This window comes from Phyllopteryx taeniolatus, chromosome 9, assembly GCF_024500385.1.
Source record: "Phyllopteryx taeniolatus isolate TA_2022b chromosome 9, UOR_Ptae_1.2, whole genome shotgun sequence".
Taxonomy (NCBI): Eukaryota; Metazoa; Chordata; class Actinopteri; order Syngnathiformes; family Syngnathidae; genus Phyllopteryx; species Phyllopteryx taeniolatus.
In genome coordinates, this window is record NC_084510.1 from 16,471,648 (window position 1) to 16,495,044 (window position 23,397).

The 23,397-nt window shown below is 41.1% G+C and overlaps 2 protein-coding genes across 3 annotated transcripts; both read left to right on the forward strand.

The window, feature by feature from the left end:
- The first annotated feature begins 3,383 nt into the window (after positions 1–3,383).
- On the forward strand, positions 3,384–10,557 carry prph (peripherin). 2 transcript variants are annotated; one of them, XM_061785716.1, is made up of 9 exons: positions 3,384–4,004; positions 5,460–5,520; positions 6,422–6,517; positions 7,012–7,176; positions 7,258–7,383; positions 7,473–7,693; positions 7,776–7,819; positions 9,731–9,804; positions 9,919–10,557. In XM_061785716.1, exons 1-9 carry the CDS (start codon positions 3,457–3,459, stop codon positions 9,988–9,990), a joined length of 1,407 nt encoding a protein of 468 aa, XP_061641700.1. In that variant the 5' UTR covers positions 3,384–3,456; the 3' UTR covers positions 9,991–10,557. The 2 variants fall into 2 exon arrangements, with proteins under 2 accessions (XP_061641700.1, XP_061641699.1); XM_061785715.1 differs by having other exon boundaries at positions 3,386–4,004; positions 7,776–7,828.
- A 1,316-nt stretch (positions 10,558–11,873) lies between these two features.
- On the forward strand, positions 11,874–22,917 carry timeless (timeless circadian clock). The gene is made up of 30 exons (XM_061785714.1): positions 11,874–12,055; positions 12,581–12,680; positions 12,777–12,930; positions 13,123–13,237; positions 13,537–13,599; positions 13,676–13,777; positions 14,236–14,391; positions 14,481–14,614; positions 14,762–14,849; positions 14,991–15,167; positions 16,453–16,670; positions 16,770–16,873; positions 17,277–17,446; positions 17,520–17,645; positions 18,032–18,183; positions 18,267–18,364; positions 18,445–18,574; positions 18,819–19,020; positions 19,266–19,405; positions 19,540–19,619; positions 19,732–19,855; positions 19,948–20,030; positions 20,108–20,262; positions 20,335–20,545; positions 21,176–21,244; positions 21,328–21,446; positions 21,598–21,832; positions 22,042–22,081; positions 22,189–22,244; positions 22,362–22,917. Exons 2-30 carry the CDS (start codon positions 12,599–12,601, stop codon positions 22,490–22,492), a joined length of 3,714 nt encoding a protein of 1,237 aa, XP_061641698.1. The 5' UTR covers positions 11,874–12,055; positions 12,581–12,598; the 3' UTR covers positions 22,493–22,917.
- Positions 22,918–23,397: the final 480 nt, after the last annotated feature.

The window sequence follows — 23,397 nt, forward strand, 5'->3', positions numbered from 1 at the left end:
GGACCTGTGTTCAAATCCAGCCTCGCCTGTGTGGAGTTTGCATGTTCTCCCTGTGCCTGCGTGGGTTTTTCCGGCTACTCCGGTTTCCACCCACATCCCGAACACATGCATGGTAGGTTAAGTGAAAACTCTAAATTGCCCATAGATGTGAATGTGAGTGCGAATGGTTGTTTGTTTATATATGCCCTGCGATTGGCTGGCGACCAGTTCAGGGTGTACCCCGCCTCTGGGATAGGCTCCAGCACACCTGTGACCCTAGTGCGGTTAAAAGGTACGGAAAACGAGTGAATGAATGCTTCATTTGCGAGGCTGTTGCCACTTGTTATGCAAAGCGGGACTGGTGTATGAGAATCGTATAATCCGTGGTAAACCGTATTATAAGTAGGACTGCTGATATTGTCTCTTAAATGCAGCTTACTTTTTCTTGGAAATTTTAGGCTCCTCTTCTCTATCATCCTATGGCCTTTTCCATTTTTCAAAGACGCTCCCCAAAGAAGTTTATTTTTTACTCATTTTTGCTAACTTGTGGGCTTACCATTTTACTACCCTATCATGTTACCGGGACGAGCAGTTTGGCGTGTACGGAGGCACAGGGGGATGCATCTGATTTTCATAATAAAACTTATTTCATACTCTGATCATAAATAAAATAGTGCGGCCGGGTACCAAATGTCCCACGGACCAGTATTGGTCCACGGCCCGGTGGTTGGGGACCACTGCCTACATAAAATCTGCACAGTCATATCTTGAGCATCCAGATCCACAAAGTCTTGGGATAGCTTCATGTGTCAGGCAGCATGCACAAAGGTCTGCATGCTAGTAACATGCTTGTCACATGACACTCTCCGGTGCTGCAAGGAAGGCTGACGTCGATGTAGGAAACACATTTAATTAAGGTGGCTAAAGGACTGGAACAAATACTGATAATAAATGATGCCCTTTGTAACATTGTGAGCATACTGCATGAGTCAGCTTGCTCATAACGGATGTTGTGTTCTGTGCTCATGTCTGATTTTATTGATTTGAAAATTATTGTGACGGATCTGTCATCAGGAGGCACCTTGTGGAAGCTACAAAATTACCTTCCTGGCTATCGTGTCTTCCTTTTTCTTTTTTCTTTTTTTCCCCAAAATGTACTCCATATCTTCCAGAGCTGCAGCATTTCAGTACTCTGATTGCTAAATAACCGTTGCTCATCCCAGGCTGATGATTGGGCTCTTGGTAACTGGTTTCCATTTTTAACAACTGATGCGCCTGGCCATGCGACCACGTTGCTTTGGACATCATTTTTCACAGGCCAGACAACAACGCTAGCTTGGTTGAACTTGCAGACCGGTCACACGCATCCTCATTCATGCCACAAAGATTCAATCAATGTCAGAGAGGTACAGTATCATGATTTGTCTGCCATGTCTGCCAAGACCAGATTCACAAATGATGTCTTATGTCAAAGCAATGATCTAATTTGGAGCTCTGTGCATTTACCATGACATACATACATGTTTCTTTATGAGGTCTTTTGCCTTCGAAGCCGAGATCCTCTTGATATCCCCAAGCTGCTGATATCTAGATACCCATTAAGATATGAAACCTGACACACATCCTGCGAGTGGAAATGGAAACAGACACTGTAGCTCGATCTTGTCCATGATTGGATTTGTGGTTCCTCTGGTGTTTCTCTGAGAAGCAGAAGGATCAATCCCTAATGGTAACATCTGGCAAGGGGTTGCGTTACTGGTACAGCTGAGTCCCGCAAAAAAAAAAAAAAACATTAAATGTGTGGGTGTTTAATGAGTGTTGGCTCTCTCCCTGATAAAGTGTGATACCCCACATGCTTCAAAGAAGGCCATATGTGCTTGATGGAGCTAAATGTTTTAATCCCCCAAAAAATGTGAAGAAGAGAAAGTAAATGTGCTGTGAGCAGAGAGAGTAGAACATAGGGGGAAAGGAAGGCAATACCACAATGCAGGTTGATTAGATTACAGAAGACAAGGATGAACACAGACCATTTATGACACACAAGGCCAGACATCGGTGGTAGCAGACATGCAGGACAAGATGGAGGGAAATAAAAAAAAAATTGTCAATCAAATGGTCGTTCGCATTTGGATAAAAAAGAGAAATGGAATAAAATTATTTTTGTGTAGATGCTCCAGAAGACACCCATTACTGACATTTCATCAGAAGAAGTGATGAATGCACTTTCTGTGAAGGTTTTTGAAAAGAAAATATTGTAGTATATATTACATGTACATTTGGTGGTGTAGGACTTTTGATATACAAAAGAGAGTATAAAGCAGAACTGGTCATGCCGTGCCACACCCATTCACTGAGCATGCTCAGAATGACATCAGCTTTATGCTGGAATGATTGTCTGTCTGCAGAGCGCAATTAAAATGACCATAGAGCACACATGTGCACATGCACGCGTGCACGCAGGCACACACACATACACACACACACACATTCGGCAAGTGTATCCATCACTTCCGAGGACGGTAAAGCCACAACTCAGCCCAACCCATTAACCCAACCAGAAAGTCAAAGGATCAATAATATCTGGAATACACACACTTGTATATTCTCACAGATTTGAACATTCAAAAGATGGATTACAACACTCATTTAAAGTTTTAACAGCAATGTACTGTGTTCAGTAAATCTGGGATGAAAACCTTTTTACAGTAATTTGAGATAAGAATTACAAAATGTGTTGCATATTAAACTTTATCCATTGCAAACAAAATGCACTAAACTCCTAGCATTTATGTTATCTTCCCAAGTGAGTTTATATTTTTCATTCCCTCTGATGTATTTGACTAGTATGGATTACTGGATGTAAAGCATAAAGGCTATTGAATAACTGCAGAGTCATGGTGGTGCCACAGACGCCCAGGATGTCAATTAAGTATTGAATTACTGTAAAAGGAGAGGCAGCGGAAAGAGAATGAGAGGGAGGGAGATAAGTGGATGTAAAAAAATGAAAGAAACAGGACTGCATTCAAACTATCCCATTAAAAGATCAGCATGAGAACACAGTTAAAAATGGAAAGGATACTACAGGTGGGAGACAGGCGGAAATCATGTGTAGAATGTGGATGAAAGAATTAAAATGAACCGTGCACCACCCGCCAAAGAGGACATAACTCATAAGATGGGACGGGGTGGTCGTGAGGACACATCTTCACTTATTGAAGCAGCAATGTGATGTCCCTTCGTTACATAAAAGGGTGGAGCTGTCCAGACAGAGAGTGGTGCTGGAAGGAGAGGCAGGCTTCCTCTCTGTAAGGAAGGGAGTGGCCTGAGTCGACATGCCGAAGAGTGATGGAGGAAGGAAGGGCGGGGGTGAGGAATTACAAGAAAATGTGCAATATATAAAGCTCCAGCACTGGTTTGAGGACACTCTCCAAGCCGCACCACTCCTCTCTCCTAAGAGACCAGACCAAGATACCAACCATGAGCCATTCTTCTATGCATTCCTCCACTTCCTACAGGCGCACCTTCGGGAGCCCACACCCTGTCTCCATGTCTTCTTATTCCAGCGTGTCCTCTCGTCCACCTGTCTCCGGGGGTCGCTACATGCGCTCTGCGTCTCCCATGGTGTCCTCCCGCTCCACCACCTACCACCAACAACGTTCCCGCCCCAGCGTTCAACCCCAACGCCTCACCTATGACAAGGTGGATTTTACCATGGCGGAGGCCATCAACCAGGAGTTCCTCACCACCCGCAGCAACGAGAAGGCCGAGCTGCAAGAGCTAAACGACCGCTTCGCCAGCTTCATCGAGAAGGTGCGTTACCTGGAGCAACAGAATGGCGCACTGCAGCAGGAGCTGACCCAGTACAAAGGCCAGCAGCAGCACGGTCAGCCCAACCGCGCCACCGAGATCTTCCAGGACGAGCTGAGGGAGCTGCGACGCCAGATGGATGCCATCGGCAAGGAGAGGGACCAATACCAATTGGAGAGGGACAACCTGGCTGAGGACCTGAGCCTACTAAAGCAGAGGTTGGTACCAACTTAGATACACACAGAAAGGTAGGTATAGTACATACAGATACATAAACCAATACATACAGATACAGAAGATAAATGCATTGATTGATACACAGGTTAATACAAATATAGATAGATAGATAGATAGATAGATAGATAGATAGATAGATAGATAGATAGATAGATAGATAGATAGATAGATAGATAGATAGATAGATAGATAGATAGATAGACAGATAGATAGATAGATAGATAGATAGATAGATAGATAGATAGATAGATAGATAGACAGACAGACAGACAGACAGACAGACAGACAGATAGATAGATAGATAGATAGATAGATAGATAGATAGATAGATAGATAGATAGATAGATAGATAGATAGATAGATAGATAGATAGATAGATAGATAGATAGTGCTGTAGGGCGTGGCCCATCAACAGACTGGACCGTGCTGCGACATGCTACAGCTCACGACTGTGCATCAGCTTATTGTATTACAAAGACAACAAAGTGTGTTTAGGGTTGATGTGTTTCCTCATTTGAGACATGTTAATTTAAACACAAAGTCCCAGGTTTGACTTCCTCAGCTGCTTTACCAGTTTTGGGGCCCTTAAGCAAGGCAGCTAACTCCCTCAATCTTCCCAATGTTCTGGTGTTTCACTACAATTGTGTGCTGACTGTGTTCACTGTGCTCAGAAAAATCATCATTTTTCAATGACATGCATCAGACATGCAAAGATGAGAAGAGAATGGTCAGAGAAAGGGTGGGGTCAGCAGAGGAGCAGGAGGAAATGGATGCAGCAGGGGGAAAAAAAATCAATGTGACTCAGTGACTCCATTAGGTGAGTTTTCACTGTCCCTTTGCGCTGATTAAATGGTGCCAGAGACCCCATTAGGAGAAAAGGCCCAGTGTAACCCACCATGAATTAAAGACGAGGGAGCCATGTGATGCTTTCCCGCTAATCTAGTTAATGTCCAGCCGCTGCATGATTTTGCCCGGACAGTGGAACGGCACTTATCAACCAAATGGACAGAAAATCAGGTTGGCGCAGAGAACCTTTATGTCCTCTATAGTATTGTGATCCACAGTACTAATATTTATGATTATAAATATTGACTGCAACTTTATATTAGAAGCCATTCTGTCAGAAACAAGATATATCATTTTCATTCCAATTTGCTCACAGGGCATTTTATACATTTTATACATTGTGGATATAAAAGATAGGGAGCATGGTTATCCTTATAAAGACAAAAGGTGACCTTATTGAACTGCATTAGTGGAAATGGAGCAGCTGGTGTTCCCATGAGGCTCACTTCAAAAAGCCTTTTACAGGACAGCGAATCAACAAATTGATCCAGAGTGCTTTTCCCCCAACGAATACCCTTTGTGTAAAAAGATTAGTAGTGTGTATAAGCAATGTGTGTGCGTGCGTGCGTGTGTGCATGTGTGTCTTCTAGGCTGGATGAAGAAGCCCAGAAGAGGGCAGATGCTGAGAATAACCTTGCAGCCTTCCGCAAGGTAAATACACAGTTCACAAGTCGAAACATACAAGGTGTGTCAGAAAGGTTCCAGGACTGGTGTCACAAAAGATACTATATTTAAAATTCAAACTACCAGTTCTTCCCTTTGAAGTAATCCAGCTAGTGTTTAACGCAGTTCCCCTGTCTTCCCTGCCACGCCTTCATACACTCCTGGAAGGATTCTTATGAGATCCTCTGCAGCTCACGACTATTTTGATGTCGTCCACATCTTCAAAACGAATGCATTTGATGACTACCTTCAGGTTGGAAACAGGAAAAAAAAAAAAAAAAACAGAGTCTGGTCAAGTGAGTAGGGAGGTTGCTCCATAATGGCAATGTTCTTCTTGGCCAGGAACTCTCAGATGCTCATTGCAATGTGAACGGGTGTGTTGTAATCACGAACCAGCCACGGGTTGTCCCGCTACTCGCGGCGAAGCAAACGCCGCAAGATCTCTTTCTATAGGTGCTAGTTGATCGTCTCGCCCACACTGAAGGGGGAAACTCGTAGTTTGTAGTTTCGGTTTGAAATATATCTTTTGCGTCACCAGTTCTGGAATTTCTCTGACACACCTTGTACATCTGTCTGAATGTTTAGCATCACACTGTTGTGAGAAGAATAAATTATATAGTGTAAGATATAAATGAACACATTTTTTCTAACCATTGTCTTGGTTCCCCACTGGATTTTTGTTTGTAGAAAATTGTATGAATAGATTCCTCTTGCATCTTCTTAAAACACTCGCATTGTTCAGTATGGAAACATGGAAAGACAATTTTAATTCAAACATACTGAATTTCAGAGGTAACAATACAGAACAGGTAATACAGTGTCGGTAATACATACAATTTGCCTAACCACAGTGCCAAAATCTATTTCTTTGTATTTTGGAAACCATAAGGATGTGGATGATGCCACATTATCCCGTTTGGAGCTTGAGAGGAAGATTGAGTCCCTGATGGATGAAATTGAATTCCTCAAGAAGATGCATGATGAAGTAGGTGACATTCTTTTTGGGGGGAACCGTTTATTATTTTGAAAACAACAAGCATTTAATCACTGGGTCCCCTGAAAGAGGCTATATAAATTGAAGTTATCAGAAAGTATCATGGCTCAGGTGGTAGAGTGGTTGTCTCCCAACCCAGAGGTTGTGGGTTTGATCCTGCGCCCTTGTGACTATGTCATAGTGTCCTTGAGCAAGATAATGAACCTTTAGTTTTTCCTGATGCTGCAAATCTCAGTAGTTGAATGAGGAGACACCGTCAAAGTGCTATACAAGTAAAAACTGATTTACCATTATTTCTTAATTGTTTAATACAATTTGATATTAATACTAGTCCAATATATTTGACAATAAGAGTTGTTTGGTTTCAGTTTGACAATGAGTGATTGGCTATTACAATAAGCATTACAAGTGATGGTTCATAACTGTGCAAATCGTTACTGTATGTGGCACAGCAAGAACTGTTTTTTCCTGCTTGTTATTATCAGGAAATCCAGGACGTTCAGGTGACTGTGCAGACCCAGCAGCTGAGGATGGAGGTGGACCACAGCACCCGACCAGACCTCACTGGTGCTCTGAGGGACATCAGGGCCCAGTATGAGACCATTGCAGTGAAGAACATGCAGGAATCTGAGGACTGGTATAAGTCCAAGGTTGACAACAACACACACAAAAACAAAACACACACTCACAGATGCACTTTAATCTTAATATCATTATCTTTATGCATGTAGTTTGCAGATTTAACTGAGTCTGCCAAGCGCAATGGTGATGCTTTAAAGCAGGCCAAGCAGGAGGCCACTGAGTCCAGGAGGCAGATCCAGTCACTGAACTGTGAGATTGATGCATTGAAAAACACGGTCAGGACAGTATTTTGTCTTCTCTTTTACATTACATCAAATTACATGCATCATTTATAACCTTAATGTTATTCACTGCACAATTCCAGAATGAAGCGCTCCTGAGGCAGATGCGTGACATGGAGGACCAGTTCGGCAATGAGATCGCTAACTACCAGGACAACATGGGCAGATTGGAGGATGAGATTCGCAGCCTAAAAGACGAGATGGCTCGTCACCTCCGGGAATACCAGGACCTCCTCAATGTCAAGATGGCTCTAGACATTGAAATTGCCACTTATCGTAAACTACTGGAGGGGGAGGAGAGCAGGTGAGGGACGGTATTGTCCTTGTTTCAATTATATTTAACAAGAAATGAATGCCATAAAACTGGTGTCATATTTTTTCTTCAGGATCACCATGCCTATCCTCAATATTGGCATGACAAATCACATTGGTGAGCGTGGTGAGTTGTGGTTTTCCATTCAAACAGCAAACAATTAAGTTCTCAGTTTCTAGCAGTTGCTGTGTACTAGTAGTGTAAATGTAGGTCACAGGGGGTGAACCCATTTGTTGACTAGTTGACTTGAGGTCTACCAACTGCTAATCGCTTTTTAATAATTTTTACATCCCGCATTCCAACCAGCCAATTTACAGAGAACTTATGACTTGCCCGTCTGATGTTGTCGCCGTACTATAACACTCTGTGGAGGAGTGAAATGTTCAGTCAACAAGGCGACAGTCTTCATATAGCTGCACGGTCCCAAAGAACAAAAATAAGCAGTTTGTGAATGAAAATAGCTACAGTAGCTTCGGCTATTCGGATCGCTGCTAGTATTAAAATATTCATATCCATCTTTGTTGCCAAAATGATATGTCCAATAATGTGCAGGCAACAACTGAGTGATAACGAGACCTTATATCACAACACGCACCAACATCACAATACGTGTTGTGTCGTACCACTTATCGCAGAATGGCATCCGCTCATACTGTGCTACAAGCATGTGGAAATAGTGTACTTAAAAGGAGACCGGTAGCACAGAAATATGAAAGTCTTCCCTCAAAGACAATAAAAGCGCAAGTGAAATAGAAACATCCTTATTTTTTGGGGAGCTTGGCTACAATTTGGCTTTGCTATGGAACACAAGAGGAGACCAGCCAGCTAGTTAAAGAGAAAAACATGTGCAGGGCCCCCAATTACGACAACTTAATTCAGCGTAATGATGAGTTGTATTTGTAATTATTTGTTTTCATTTGGGGCGGCACAGTGAAAGTCTGTTTAGCACATCTGCCTCACAGTTCAGAGGACCCAGGTTCAAATCCGACCTCGCCTGTGTGGAGTTTGCATGTTCTCCCCGTGCCTGCTTAGGTTTCCTCCCACATTCCAAAAACATGCATGGTAGGTTAATTGAAGACTCTAAATTGCCCATTAGGTGTGAATGTGAGTGCGAATAGTTCAGGGTGTACCCTGCCTCTCGCCCTAAAATAGCTGGGATAGGCTCCAGCATGCCCTCGACCCTAGTGAGGATAAGCGGTACAGAGGATGGATGGATGTATGGATGCCAGTCTGTCAAAATGTCTTGATGTGAAACTGGTAAGCGGCACAAAAAAAAAGTTAGGGATTGATTCAACTACTACTGGACTTTCATCATATTGCAGTCGACTAAAAAAATTCCAAAGTTGTTCAACTCGTTGCCGTTCATAAGAATTGCTCTTCTCAATTACAGTATATGGATATGCATCTCCATCAGTGAGGCTGATGCACATATTGCTGGACTGCCAACTATAATATATGGAAATACAGTTAAGGAACGCCTAAAGGCACACACGTGCGATTCGATGCAACAGGGCGAAATACAATGTGATTCACCCAATACAATTTGAAATAATTTATTATGCGGCATACTATGAAGTGATATACATGGAACTACAATAAAGAGGGCAAATGCCTTTCTGTGCATTTTAGAAAATACTGTTCAACAGTCCTCATTAGGTTTGTGGCATTGCACATCACTCTGTCTATTTACATAGAATGAAAATGACAGTAGTCCTATGGCTGACATGATTGACAGGAACTCTTCAATGGGAAGTGAGACAATCAATGCAAAGACGCCCTTTGCAACTCTTGGTCCAAACCCAAAATCTTCTAGTTAAAAAAATACAAGTTAATTGGAAAGTAAATAATATAAAATGTGATGAATGCATCTATTTTTTCAGAGTTTGTCCTCATTAAGGCCACGGGTGTGTGGGAGCCTATCCCAGCTCACTTTGGGCGAGAAAAGAGCACAAATTGGCCTGGTTGCCAGTGAATATGTTATATTAATTGCTATAAAATGTATATTACAATGATCTCTACCTATTTCAGATTATGAACCTATACCAACCAGTGGCACCAAGAGGACTGTGGTGATAAAGACAGTTGAGACTAGAGATGGAGAGGTATGGATTCTTATGAAATAATACAGCATTGTAATTCAAATGATGCACTTTCTCATATTTTCAGTAGGCTAACCTGTCACATACACAACGGTATTAATGTTATTTTCCCATCAGGTGGTGAAGGAATCCAAGAGGGAGCAGGAGAGAGATTCGGGCCACACTGACAAAGACGACAAGGACAACTGAAAAGAACAGGATTTGATAATGTGAAGGCCTGTGTCATGACAAGAACTAAAAAGCATATGAAAAAAAAAGAGTAAAACTCATTTGTGTTTCAATGTCTAGCAAAGAGTAACAAAATGCAGGTGCAAAGTTAAATGAATACATTTAGACTGGTGTGTCACTTTGGTGCTATTGATGCCACCCAGCTGTTCCGAAACACAGCTGTGTCATCTGTGTGACAAAGCAGAACCGTAACCCGATCAACATACCAGACGAGGCCTTTATTTGCAGTGCAATCCCATGGAGTCCTTTGATGGCCACGTTCATAGCTCACTATGTGTTGAACAGCAGTTGAAAAGTAATAATAATAATAATAGCATCATTTTTGCAATGCAGCTTTACATATATTCCTCAGTAAACAAAAATCACATTACAGGAGCTTTGCTGTCTGCCTGTACCAATTATATCAAAAGCAAATTAAAAAAAACACGTGAAACATGAAAAAATTATGAAAAATGACCAGTTAAAGTAATGAGCTGATCTGACACAGTGAATGATCACATAATTGCAAATAAACTTAAGCAAGTCTAATGTCTCTGTCTCGTCTGCTTTGTATGAAGTCACTGCAAGGCTTGGTTTAACGGTATAATTTATCCATAAATCCATTTTTTATAGCGCTTATCCTCATTCGAAACACGGATGAGATGGAACCAGTCTGTCCCAGCTGACTTTGGGGGAGAGGAGGGCTACAACCTGAACAGGTCACCAGCCAATTGCAGGCCACATATAGATGAACAACCAGGGTAGGACTCGCCATTAGACAAACACAGGCAATTGCCCCAAACAACTCATAACAACTGATTAAAGTTTTCTTCGATTTATACCAATCTATCATGATCGTTTTGAGTGCTCGCCCCTTCCTTCTCATGCAATGGACTATTCCATCTTTTTCTGGACTTGATAGAGCACTCACGAAACAAACTTGTTGGAGTGTTGTGAGGAAAATGAAGCAGTGTCATTCCAGTGGAACAGAGAAGAGAAGGTGAAAAGAAAATAAACAGATTTTTTATGAAAACTACCAAAGTTTTCAAACTTTCATGGTGACACAGAATGTATATAACCGACAACAGCAAGAGCCAGACGCTTTTGCCAGATGCGGTAATGCCGCTGTCAGTGTCAGCCGAAGATGCGGAGAGACAAAGTGAGACACGAGCGATTATGTAAGTGTAAAAGCGGTTGAAGTGGTAAACTATATTAAATGTGGATTACTGTTCTTGTCAATTACAACAAAAGTGTTGAGGTGATGCACTTGTTATGGTAAATAGTAATCATCAAGAAGGATTTTAAGGACATTATTTAACTCAGGAAATAAGAGACTCAACCATTTAGTTGATGATAAACATCAATATCCAAAATCTTTGCAGTACACGGATGTGGAAGTCCCCCCTGACTGGGTTTGCCTTGGGCCTCCAAATGATTGAATACTACCCTGACAACCATTCACACTCACATTCATACCAATGGAAAATTTTGAACCTTGAATGAACCTTACAATTCGGTGGGAGCGGTGGTAACGGTAATTAATACTAATTAGTTATTTGAATCCAGTATTGATTGTAAATTCAGCTAGAGGATACTTTTCTTTGTAAACAACTGCAAAGGTTTTTGAAATTAATTTACACAAACGTGAAACAGTTTTAATAATTGTAATGTAATTCCATACCCTAGTATATAAAATGATACAATATAATGTAAAATGTATGCTTTAAAAATGTTCTTGCACTTCAGTCAATTTACATCACTGTATTGTATTTTGTCTACAGCTGTGGTTATGGTTCCCCAGCACTAGATGGCGATAATGCTCATTTCCTCTCATTTAAAATCCCAAGAAGAACGACATACAATGACGACATTCTGCATCCGGTTTATTTGGCTTCTTGGCGCCAGACTTGTGGAGCTGTTGGCGAGTGTTCTTCCTGCGTTTGACTTGTTTGACGCAACAACACACTTTTCTTGAAAATCATTTTTACTTCGTGAAGTTGGACAGTCGCCGCCGCCAGGCAACAAATTGAACCTCTGCTGGTACTTCGTGAGTAGAAAACATGTTTAGTGCCATACTGCACATATACTTTACACTCAAGTCACCGGGCACAACATTAGGTTCACCAGCTGAATATTTTAAAAGCTCTTAAATACAAAATGTATTCCAAATGAAAAACTGTATTAGCACTGCTGCTCCTCACAGTATGATCCTGTGGCGTTTTATACCCCGGCAAACTACAGTACTACTACAACAATAATAAACAAAAGTGTTGGATAGTGTCTGTCAAAACCAAGCCCTTCTATTTTAATAAAGGCAGAATACTTGATGCAATTGTATGTCAGTTCTTATTAGACCGTGCATGTGTACCTAATATTTTGCCAACTTGAGGTCTAGATTAACTGTCATTAGGTGTACATTCACTTCAGGCGGTAATCATACAAGTATCAATAAGCAAGAATCAAATAGTGCTCAGTCCATATTTAAGATTGCATTTTCAACAAATACAGCTACTGTATTCGACAATTATTCTCTTTTTTTCATGCGGTTCTTCGCTTTTGTTCTTGTCGAAAGTGTTTAAACTTATTCAGGATGAATTGTGAACTTCTGGCAACATGCAGCGCTCTTGGTTACCTGGAGGGAGACACTTATCACAAAGAAGCTGATTGTTTAGGTGAGTTTATTTTGTAATAGGTACTCAATGTGCTTCATCACCATGTGTAACAATGTATACTGTGTGAGGATGAATAAAAAAAATTCTATGTCTCAGAGAGTGTGAAAGACTTGATCAGGTTCTTACGCTATGAAGATGACACCCGTGATGTCCGCCAGCAGCTGGGCGAAGGCCACATCATAGAACATGACCTTCTGCCTATTATCACTCAGCATGGGCATGACAAGGCCTTGTTTGATGCCTGCATACGGTAAACATCCCAGGGTGAAACTTGCCTCCTCTAAAATACTGTATGTTCTTGCACATTTAGTCACTGTTATTCATGTGGTTGAGTCATGAAGTTATAAATGCAATAAATGTTTTGATTAAGCGATAGAGTGTCAAGTCTGTATTATAACCCTTGTTGCTCATATGACACTGTGCATCTTTGTTCTTTTCACAGGCTCATGGTGAATCTAACACAACCTGCTATGCTCTGCTTTGGGAAGGTTCCTGATGACCCTGTGTTTAGACATCACTTTTTGCAAGTGACTTCTCATTTACAAGCCTACAAAGAGGTACTGCCTGTATATAATTGAATAACTAGTTCACTCACAGAGGTTATGTTATCCCATGTGTGTCTGTATGCTTAAAGGCTGATTGTAATTCATCTACACTGGACTAAACTTTTTGGATTATACCTTGTAAATGATAGACAAAGAGTGTGATTGTGCCACAGCCCGCCTTTACTCTTGAAACTTACAATAACCTAAAATACATTGTGCCACCTGGCAGGAAACCCCCAAACTGTTTAAAAATAAGATCAATTAAAGTCACAATTAAAAGATGATTTTCTTTTTTTCTATTTTAATTGTAGGCATTTGCTACTGAGAAGGTGTTTGGAGTTTTAAGTGAGACACTGTACAACCTGTTACAAATGGTAAGTGAACAACATGTCTTACGTCACATGCCAACTTGTATTCATACAAATATTTTATTGTGTGCTTCCCTTGCAGGAATGGGAGCAGAGGCAGGAAGAAGACAACCTTCTGATTGAGAGAATTCTGCTGCTGGTCAGGAATGTGCTTCATGTACCTGCAGACCCTTTGGAGGAGAAGGTTAGTATAAATATCAATGTCGTTTGATTAGAAGTAGGGGACTTGTAAAATACCTGAATTTAGAAGTTTGTATTGTTGATGGACATAATAATTGATGAACTGATTAAGAATTCTATCAATTGATTGTATGACACTTATTGAAACGGTTAATTAGTTGTGTATTGAGGCAAAATGGAGCAAAGGTATTGTTAATTCAGTTAGTTGATTTGGTGCTTCGATTCAGTTGGTTGTGGAATTTACATCCACTAAGAGCACTAGAGCATTATACTGGAAGCAGACTTTACATTTTAAAACATGATCTACATCTTTTAAAAATATTTGGAAAATAATGAATCAATTCGCAGTAAATGTTTTCTTCATCTACTGTATAAATTTGAAGTTGTTCTCATCAAGAAAAAGCATTGCCACAGGTCTCCACTCTCTGAATGTGTTGTCTCCTTTACATCCTCGTGATGTAGAAAGTGGATGATGATGCCAGTGTCCACGATAGGCTACTCTGGGGCATTCACATGAGCGGTTTCGATGACCTGGTCAAGTTTTTGGCATCAGCCCAGAGTGAGCAGCAGTGGAGTATGCACGTGTTGGAAATCATCTCCCTCATGTTCAGAGACCAGGTTAATCAAAATAACCTTTTTCTGACTCATCAATGTACATCTAGATAGATAGCTGTTCGGTGTTTGAGCAATTTTCTGGCGTGTCGCAGACACCGGACACTTTGGTGAGTGCGGGACACGCTCGCTCAGCAGAAGAGAAGCAGAGAGACACTTCGGAGCTGGAGGGGCTGAGGCAGAGGGAGCAGGCAGAGAAACGTTCTCGCACACTGCAAAGAGGAACCAGGTACATGATATCAGAGGAACTCAATACAATTACAGTACTGTACAGTATTTAATTCTGTAGTCAGGTCTTCATGAGTTTCAGTTGATCAACTGCTAGAAAAAAATCCTGACTGAAATTGCTTGTTTATGTTCTTTGTTTTTTTGTCAGACATTCACGGTTTGGAGGGTCTTTTGTTGTGAAAGGCCTTAAGGCAATTGGAGACAATGAGGTGATTTATCACAGAAATGTTCACAATGTAAGTACTGTAAAGCAATTTTTGAAGCAATGTTTGCAAAACTCATTCGAACACTAACCTGTTCCATGCCTGCCTTGACAAATTTGTTGTGTGTATTTGACATAATTAAAATAAAGATTACTCTGATTCTTTAATTCATAGTTCAAAAACTACACTCACGACATGGGTAAAGCTGTGAGACGCGTTCCCAGGCGCAATCGACAGGCCCAGGACTGTATGGACAAACGGCGCTCGGCTTTAAACGTGCGACTCTTCCTGCGAGAGTTTTGTGTGGACTTCTTAGAGAACTGCTACAATCGCCTCATGTACATTGTCAAGGTCAGTAGCTACAAATTGCAAATATTGTTTTTTTTCTATCACACCTGACGATTAACCTTTATTGGGGTTACCCAAAGTGTTTTATTCAAAATAAGTGGCAGTTCTAAATGTTTTATTGAAAATACACACACTGCCATTCTTTGCCCTATTTTGTTGCTGTATCGTAATGAAAGATAAAATATTTGACACAGCTAGATCTGTCACGATAATTACTATATCGACTTCTCATTTAATAAAAATAAATTGGACACAATAGTTTTTCCGGACTCGATAAATTGTCATTGTTGTGGTGGGGCGGCGTGCGGCTCACACAGTGAGCCGACAGAGTTGGACGACTGTGTCTTTAGCCGCTAGTGGGCTCATGAAACGCCAGCGGACCGGTACACTCTTGGCGAGGTTGGCTCCGTCCAACACTCCACAGCCTTGCTCTGTGTGCAGCGCATACACAACAGAGACGCTTAAGGGAAAGTAAACTGTTGTGTTCGGTAGCCCGCAAGCTCACGAGCTAGCGAGTTAAGGAGCTTAACACCTCGCTCCACCACGGCGAAGTCGTTTAAAACATCAGCGTTTTGTTGTTGTGTGTTAGTCCCCAATTAACACAAACACGGGAACGTTAACTGTTTATTAAGCATAACCTCAGTGGCACACATTATTCAGCCAGTAGTTGACAACAGTTAATGTCAACATATGTTTGATTGACAGGTGAAGGGCTCTTCTTCGGCAGACCAATCACACAGTAGCTGGTTTAACATGGAGACTTTTTTGTCATTTCGATTGAAGATCTCTTGTCAAGTGTTTACATGTGACGTGATCTATTTTCATCGTATGTGTATACATGATGTCCACTACATTTAATCGGAACAGCCGTGTGACATGCGCACTTCCTTGTGAACGTCACGTCATTTATCAAGATGGCGGTCCGTAGTCTATTCAGCACAGTAGTTGGGTGTGTTTTTATATGTATATTTTTTTAAAAAGCTTGAATAGAAACACATCTTATAAGTAGTTAAAAACAAGATTTCCGTCACATATGAGCTCTGTCAGAGCCGCCATATTTATGCCTCGCGTAAACGATGACGTCACTGCACCATACACCTCATGAAGAGGCCAGTGTAAAGCAACACCGGGCACAATGATTGTTTTCACAGAATGTCTAAAAATGGAATAAAGAATAACTATCAAAACAAAATAAATTAGTTTTGCAGTGTACATAGTTGCAGTATGGTATTAGCTATGCCAACTGTGAGAGGCTTGATATTCTGTTCTCTTGCCTCCTCCTCTCCAGGAAAGCCTGATTCGAGAGGAGTCTCAGGAGCATGATGAGACCTACTACCTGTGGGCGCTCAGCTTCTTCATGGCCTTCAACCGCTGCAACAATTTCCGTGCCGATTTAGTTTCTGAGACCATGTCCACCCGCACTTTCCATTTTATGGAGCGAAACATCACCAACTACTACGAGATGATTTTGACCGACCGCAAAGAGGCCACGTCCTGGTCCCGCAGGTAAGAGGATTATTTGGAATCAGGGTAATTATTAAATTATTACGGTATTATTATTGCTGAAAATATCTGTTCTTATTTTACTGACCTTGTTGTTGCTAGGATGCACCTGGCACTGAAGGCATATCAGGAGCTGCTGATGACTGTAAACGAGATGGACCGATCACAAGATGAAAGCATCCGCCACAGCGCCAATGTTATCAAAAGTATTGTTACTAATGACATCCACTACAGAAGTTGTATCAAACATTTTGTGCCAAGAAAGATAAGAATAGTCAACATAATTTAATATATAGTTCAGGGTAACCTAAATACGGTATAAGAAACACCTCACAGGTTGATGCCAAGCAATTCTACACCAAAGCAACCACAACAATAAATATTATTATTAAATTAGTAGAGAATTATTATTGTGAAGGCAGAATTTTTTTTGATTGGGCATTTGTATTGGCTATTACTCTGTCTGAACTTGGTGTGCAGGTTTACATAATGTTGTGACATCTAACACTACAGTACACACTATGCATAAAGCCAAAGGTATCAGTAAAACCATTTGTATTATTGATATAGAAATCATTGATTGTAATTGTTTTCTCCCGGACCTTGTAGGTAACATATTCTACCTAATGGAATATAGGGAGATATTCCTGACTTTGCTGAGAAAGTACGATGGGACCAAACAGCCTCAGTCCTATCTTAAAGACCTGGTGGAGTCAACCCATCTCTTCCTGCGTATGTTAGAGCGCTTCTGCAAAGGTCGCAGGAACTTGGTGGTGCAGGTACAATTTGTATATGAATTTCTCTGTGTCTCCTTTAACAAAAAGTTCAACTCCAGATATGGTAATTCTACAGAAAAAGAAAGTGAAGCGGAAAAAGTCTAGAGGAGAGAAAAACCAGCCAGTTGTAGAAAGGACCCCGGAAGCTCTGGCAGACACCTGGAAGATTGTGGAGGAACAACTGAAGGGTATAAAGTTTCAGGTCAGTTTAATTATTTGTAATTGTAAAATAAACAATTATAAGGCTTGTTTTATCATTTTTAAAAGTGTTGGGATACCACCAAAGATAGAAAATGCACAAAAATACAGTGGTACGTTGATTTACGAGTGTCCCGACTTTTTTTCGAGATACAAACTGTCATTTTTGCACTGACTTGAGTTACGAGTGAGCTGTAGGCTCTCCACAGTTCATAAAAAAGAAGCAAACCAATATAAATTAAAAAGAAAAATAGTGACAGAGTTGTAAAATATTTTATATGTTATCTTTCCTCAATAAATGACCATAGTGCCTGCCTCGCAGTCAACAGTAAGAAATGTCTTAGTTCCCATTACTAATCATCATCATTAATTTTCTGTCTTCATCTGCAGCTGTCAGAGTCTTTAACTGCGCACATTGTGCCTTTCGATTGCACATCTGAAACTCCTCTCGAGGAGCAGCGGACTGAGGCCATGGTGAGGATGCAGGATGCGCTGCAGGCTCAGTTAGGACCAGAGGCTTTAGCACTCCTGAGGGCTGCCAGGTCCGTAGTAAATCTCCACACACAGTTAGCCTCAAGCACCAATCAAAAACTTCATTTACACTAAGAGAAACTATTGCATTCAGGGAAGTGTGGCCCGAGGGAGATGTGTTTGGCTCGACTGATGTGGAACCTGAAGAAGAACTTGAATTGCTCAAGCAGATCTTACATGCAGAGCTGCCAAGTATGTACGCAGCATATTCACACGATATCAGAGTATCACGCTGTCTGTATGCAGGATTAAATTTTTACGCTTGATTTCAGGGTCAGCGCCTCCTCCTGAGACTCAAATGGAAGAGGATGATGAGGATGGTGCAGATCTCGAAGAGGAAGAAGAGTTGGAGGCCGTCCAGGTTTCTGAAACTGAGTTCAGATTTTTGGACTTCATCAAGAAGTAAGGGAATACATTTATGCAATGATTATAAGAACATTTCTTTTTGAGTCTTTCAATGGTTGCACTTTCCCATTAGGGCCAGTACAGGAACTGGTATGTTTCCAATCCCATGTGCACATTATGTAAAATATGCTGGTACAGTGTTGCATTTGGATTGTTCACCTTTTCCTGCCAAAATAACCACTGATCTTTTGCCTTTAAAAGGACATTCCACTCTGACATCTGTTTTTTTCACCCTGCACAGGTTTGCCAACCCCGGCATTGTGCATCCATACCTGCTCTTACTCAAATCTTACTCAAAAAACACGCCTCACACTAACCACTGCATCGCTCGAATGCTTCACCGTGTAGCATTTGACCTCAAAATGGACGCGTTGCTGTACCAGCTGTCCGTCTTCCATCTCTTCAACAAGATCCTGAGGGATGCAGCTGCCTCTGCTTACAAGGTTGGCTAATGAGACAAGTAACAAGTCACAGTAGAGCGTAGGTCCCTGTCTGTGTTGTACATGGTGATAATGTCCACCATCTTCTGTGGGTCAATATTAAATGATACTTAATACAATTCCTCTTTCTGCACCATCAAGTTTGGTTTTGTATAGATCGTTTTATTGACTTTATTAGCTCTGCAGCTAACAAACCAACAAATGACAGTGATGAGGCACATGAGCTAACCACCTTTCTGTCCTTACAGGAGCTGGTCACCTTTGCCAAGTATGTGCTAAACCGTTTCTTTTCGCTGGCAGCCACCAACAACAAGGCCTATGTTGAACTGTTGTTCTGGAAAAATGTTGGCGCTGTGCGTGAGATGACTGAAGGCTATTGCAAAGACAAGTTGGTGCTCTTTGTTTATATACTGTATGAATGTATAGCTGGAAATGATGCATTACTGTCAAAATGTGAGGCATACTCACACAAATAAATTGTTCGAACCATTTCTGCTGTGCTCATTCTCTGACATTTATCAGAGCAGAAAAAATGCCAGCTTGGAGTGAAGAGGAGGAGCAGGAATTGCGCACCCTTTATGAAGAGCACCACCACTCTGAAGGTCTGCTGTTTTATTTATTTATTTTATTCTTAGCACTCTTGTTTGTAATTTACATGTTGCAGTAACTGGGAAATTAAGTCTGACTGTGTTGCTTATTGGTGGTTCTTGCCAGTGCCAGACATTGTGGAGACTCTGTTGCCATTGCTAAGCAACAATACACGCACACGGAGGCAGGTCGTTACCCAGCTGGTGCGCATGGGTCTTGTGGACAGCACTAAAGAGCTGAAGAAACCCAAGTATGTACTTTGGATAGGCTGACTCATTGTATTCTAAAGTAATAATTTGGAATCGATAACTAGCCCACTAAAAAGGATTTTCTTCAACAAAGGAAAGGTACCGGGATCGTTCTTTGGACTGAGGACCAGGAAGAAGAACTTCAGATGCTCTATGAAGAATACAAAGACTCTGATGGTAATCACTGTGTGCTTTATTGACTGACGTGGCTCATTTTGTGAGCAGACCTCAGTTTGTTTGACCCCCACCCACAGATGTGCTTGGCAACATCCTTAAGAAGCTCACAGCTAAGCGCTCCCGTGCACGTGTGGTGGACAAGCTGCTCAGTATGGGCCTGGTGTCAGAGAGGCGAGAGCTTTACAAGAAGAGGAGTCGAAGTTCTTGTCCAAAGAGCTCGGGCACACAAATGGTAAGTCCTAAAAACTGTTCTTAGATGACTGAACAAAGCAAGGACTATTGAGAAAATGTATTCTTCTTTCAGTCTGAAGAGGAATTCCTAACTGGACTCGCGCAAGATTTCCCAGATGAGTCTCTGAACAGAGAGGAAGATGAGTCTGAAGAGAGTGAGGAAGAAGATGAGGAGGACATGAAAGAAAGACAGAATGCTGGCAGCAGGACGAGCCAAAGCTTTGTGTCTGAAGGGGAGAGGAGAACTGATGTTGGCACCATGGTCACAATGCTGCATAAGAAAGGTGAAACTTTTTTTTTCCTCAGTATTGAGTTCTGTAGAGAGTTTTATGACATTTACTTACCTGCACATTCTAATACAACAGCTGTATGAGAAAGTCTGCTTTTTACAAAGATAGAAATTCTCATGCAGCACATTGTGTTTTACAATAATGTACAATATGTACTTGTGGTGAGAGAGTGAAACATGGTGAGTCTCTCACAGAAATGCATGAGTACAGTCAATGAATGGAGCCAACAGCCTCTTAAATATCCACTCTCTCTCTTTTTATTTCTTGTTTCCTCTCTTTGTATCATTATAGCTACAGGCAGCGGCCAGGGCAAACGGCTTCTTTCATGACAATTGCGCCTTGTTTTTTGTGCTTCGATAAAAAAGTAATATAGTGTGTGTGGCGCCTCAAAATGTTGTTTCCCGTTGAGAAAACTGCGACCCTAATGTGTGGCAGGGAGTCGCTGACTGTATTTTTCTTTGCAAGAGTTGATTCACGTTTGGCCGTGTCACTCGGTGTGGAGTGGGCCTTAGAAACACCTCCCAGTATGATGCAGACAGAATAGGCATTTTCTTAGATCTGAATATTGTTGAGTGTAATAAATTCAGTACTGCAAGGATTAGCTTGAGTTTTTTTGTTTTCCAGGCATGTCCGAAGCCCTTGGGTGGTTACAACGCTGTCTAGACCGAGCAGCTAAGGGCCGGGAAGATGATGGTATGAAGGGTCTGCAAAGCTGTGTTGAAAATGTGTCCAAGAAAGCCCAGTTCAAACATGATGTGATGTGCGTCTTTGACCAGGTTTTTCCCAGGCTGCTCCTCTTGTCCCTCTCACTGAGGCATGTGAAGACGCCATGGAGGACAAGAGCTTCCATAAGTTGCTGCGCAAACTGGGGATGCGGGCGCCTGCAAATGAACAGGTAAGGTTTTGTTACAAGTTGCAGCAATTCCATCTGCTGCTTATGGTGGTCAGTATGCTGTTTCAATTTTGTTTTTAAACAGTAAAAACCCTACCGGCTCAGTAAAGCACAATGGCCTTACATTACTTTTTCTACAATGTGTACTCATTAGGAGACGTTTTGGAGAATCCCAGAAAAGATCATCCCATCTCAGCTCCGACGTGCAGCTGCGTCTCTCAGTCAAAATCTGGATGAATCTGAAAGGGAGGAAGTCCTTGTGGAAGAAGGTGGCCCACCTGAAGATCATCAGGAGGGGAAGAGCAGGGCCTCTGATTCACAACGAGCACACGCTTTGAGGGCCCTATTGGTTGCACGCAAGAGGAAACAGCACTCCAACAAAGATGAAGGTATGTGTGGACACAACATTGTCTTTAATTAAAGGTCTCTTGTGCAGTTGTCTTTCATATACAGTATGTGCCTTTTGTTTTGTCAAATAGTCATAAATACTGAACTGTATCTGTGGGAGTCGGTGTTGTTGAATTTGATGTAGTTTTCTGAAGCCGTTAAAAAGGATGGAGAATCATGCCACTTTGTTCTCTACCCTAATTTGTTTCAGCCTATCAGGATTTGGAGGGTGCAGACAGTTCATTTGAGAGGTGAGGTCACGAAAACATGCATTGGTCAATTTGATAAACCAAATTACTGCTCAAAAGCACACGTTTCGCTTCTAAGTGTCAGTCCTCAGCTTATTTGTGTGTATTAGGCCCCAAGAGAAGACAACTAAAAGAAGCAGAGTATTGAATGATGAAGAGGAGGAAGGTACTTTATTCTTTTTAATTGACGGTTTTGTTCGATGTGAAACCAATACATCTGATTACAATGCATTTTAAATCCTAAAATTACAATAACTGTATCAAAATATGATGATCTTTACAGATGATGGTTTCACCGTTGCACTGGAAATGGGTACAAATGGTGAAGCAGATTCAGAAGAGGAAAATATTTCCGCACCAGTGAAGCGACGACGGAAGATGGTATTAATTGATGAAGAAGAGGATGAGGATTAGTTGAGAATCCTTGCAATGCGGTCAATACAGTGAAAATAAACTACCCAAAGAAACAGTTCCTTGTTATAAGGCATAGTTAGGTTTAATGTACCCTACATTAAGAATACTGTCATTGTGTACTTGATTGTTGATTAAGGGAGTGTTTTGAGGCAACTGAGGCAAAAGGTAATGCACTTCAGTTCTATTCCGACTAGCAAATGCACATCCAGGCTATATCCACAGACATCCTTGGATACCATTATTCTGATCAACATGAGAAGATAATTAAATGATTGTTAACTTTCCCCGTTGCCAAATGGCCACCCCTATTTTGTAGTCATACTATGAAACATATTTTGTTTATTGCCTTCTCTTTGGACTTCCAATATACATATGCACATCTTGTATGTCTTGCAATTAAACTTGAAACCTGCTCTTACAACAAATGCTGTAACAAATGCCTTAGCACAAATCAGGTCTGATTATTTGTGGTTTCAAATTCAAAAGGTTCAGAAGAAAATGAAATGAAATGATCTTATGTATTGGTCAAGTCATTGCACAGCAATACCATAATTGAAGAGTAGATGTCACACGTGCATTTTTTTATTTTTATTTTTTTTTTAATATATATATCTGTTAGATCTGTAAGTGGCCCTGTAAAGTTTTTAATACGTTTCGAAATGCACCAACCCAAAACTACATTATGAACCAACATCACATATAATGCTATCCAATACAAGAGTCGGAAATGAAATGAAATACTGTATTAAGTCATTCTGAATATAAATTCAGTTTTCCAAGTTATTTAACAGTTTATTTGGTGAAGTGTAGTGCAATGTAATCAAAGCTGTATCTATTTTTTTGTTTACACTCATCTAGGTAAATAACGTAATCTCAGTAGGATCCGCTGCAGTTACACACCTGCA

Excerpts from the sequence above, each read along its gene's own strand:
- timeless (XM_061785714.1), top strand. The coding sequence starts at position 12,599 with ATGAATTGTGAACTTCTGGCAACATGCAGCGCTCTTGGTTACCTGGAG. Across the intron at positions 14,615-14,761 it reads ACACTGCAAAGAGGAACCAG|ACATTCACGGTTTGGAGGGT; the intron begins GTACATGATATC and ends TTTTTTTGTCAG. Across the intron at positions 19,856-19,947 it reads AAAGAGCTGAAGAAACCCAA|GAAAGGTACCGGGATCGTTC; the intron begins GTATGTACTTTG and ends TCTTCAACAAAG.
- prph (XM_061785715.1), top strand. The coding sequence starts at position 3,457 with ATGAGCCATTCTTCTATGCATTCCTCCACTTCCTACAGGCGCACCTTC. Across the intron at positions 7,177-7,257 it reads AGGACTGGTATAAGTCCAAG|TTTGCAGATTTAACTGAGTC; the intron begins GTTGACAACAAC and ends TTATGCATGTAG. Across the intron at positions 7,694-7,775 it reads CTGGAGGGGGAGGAGAGCAG|GATCACCATGCCTATCCTCA; the intron begins GTGAGGGACGGT and ends TTTTTTCTTCAG.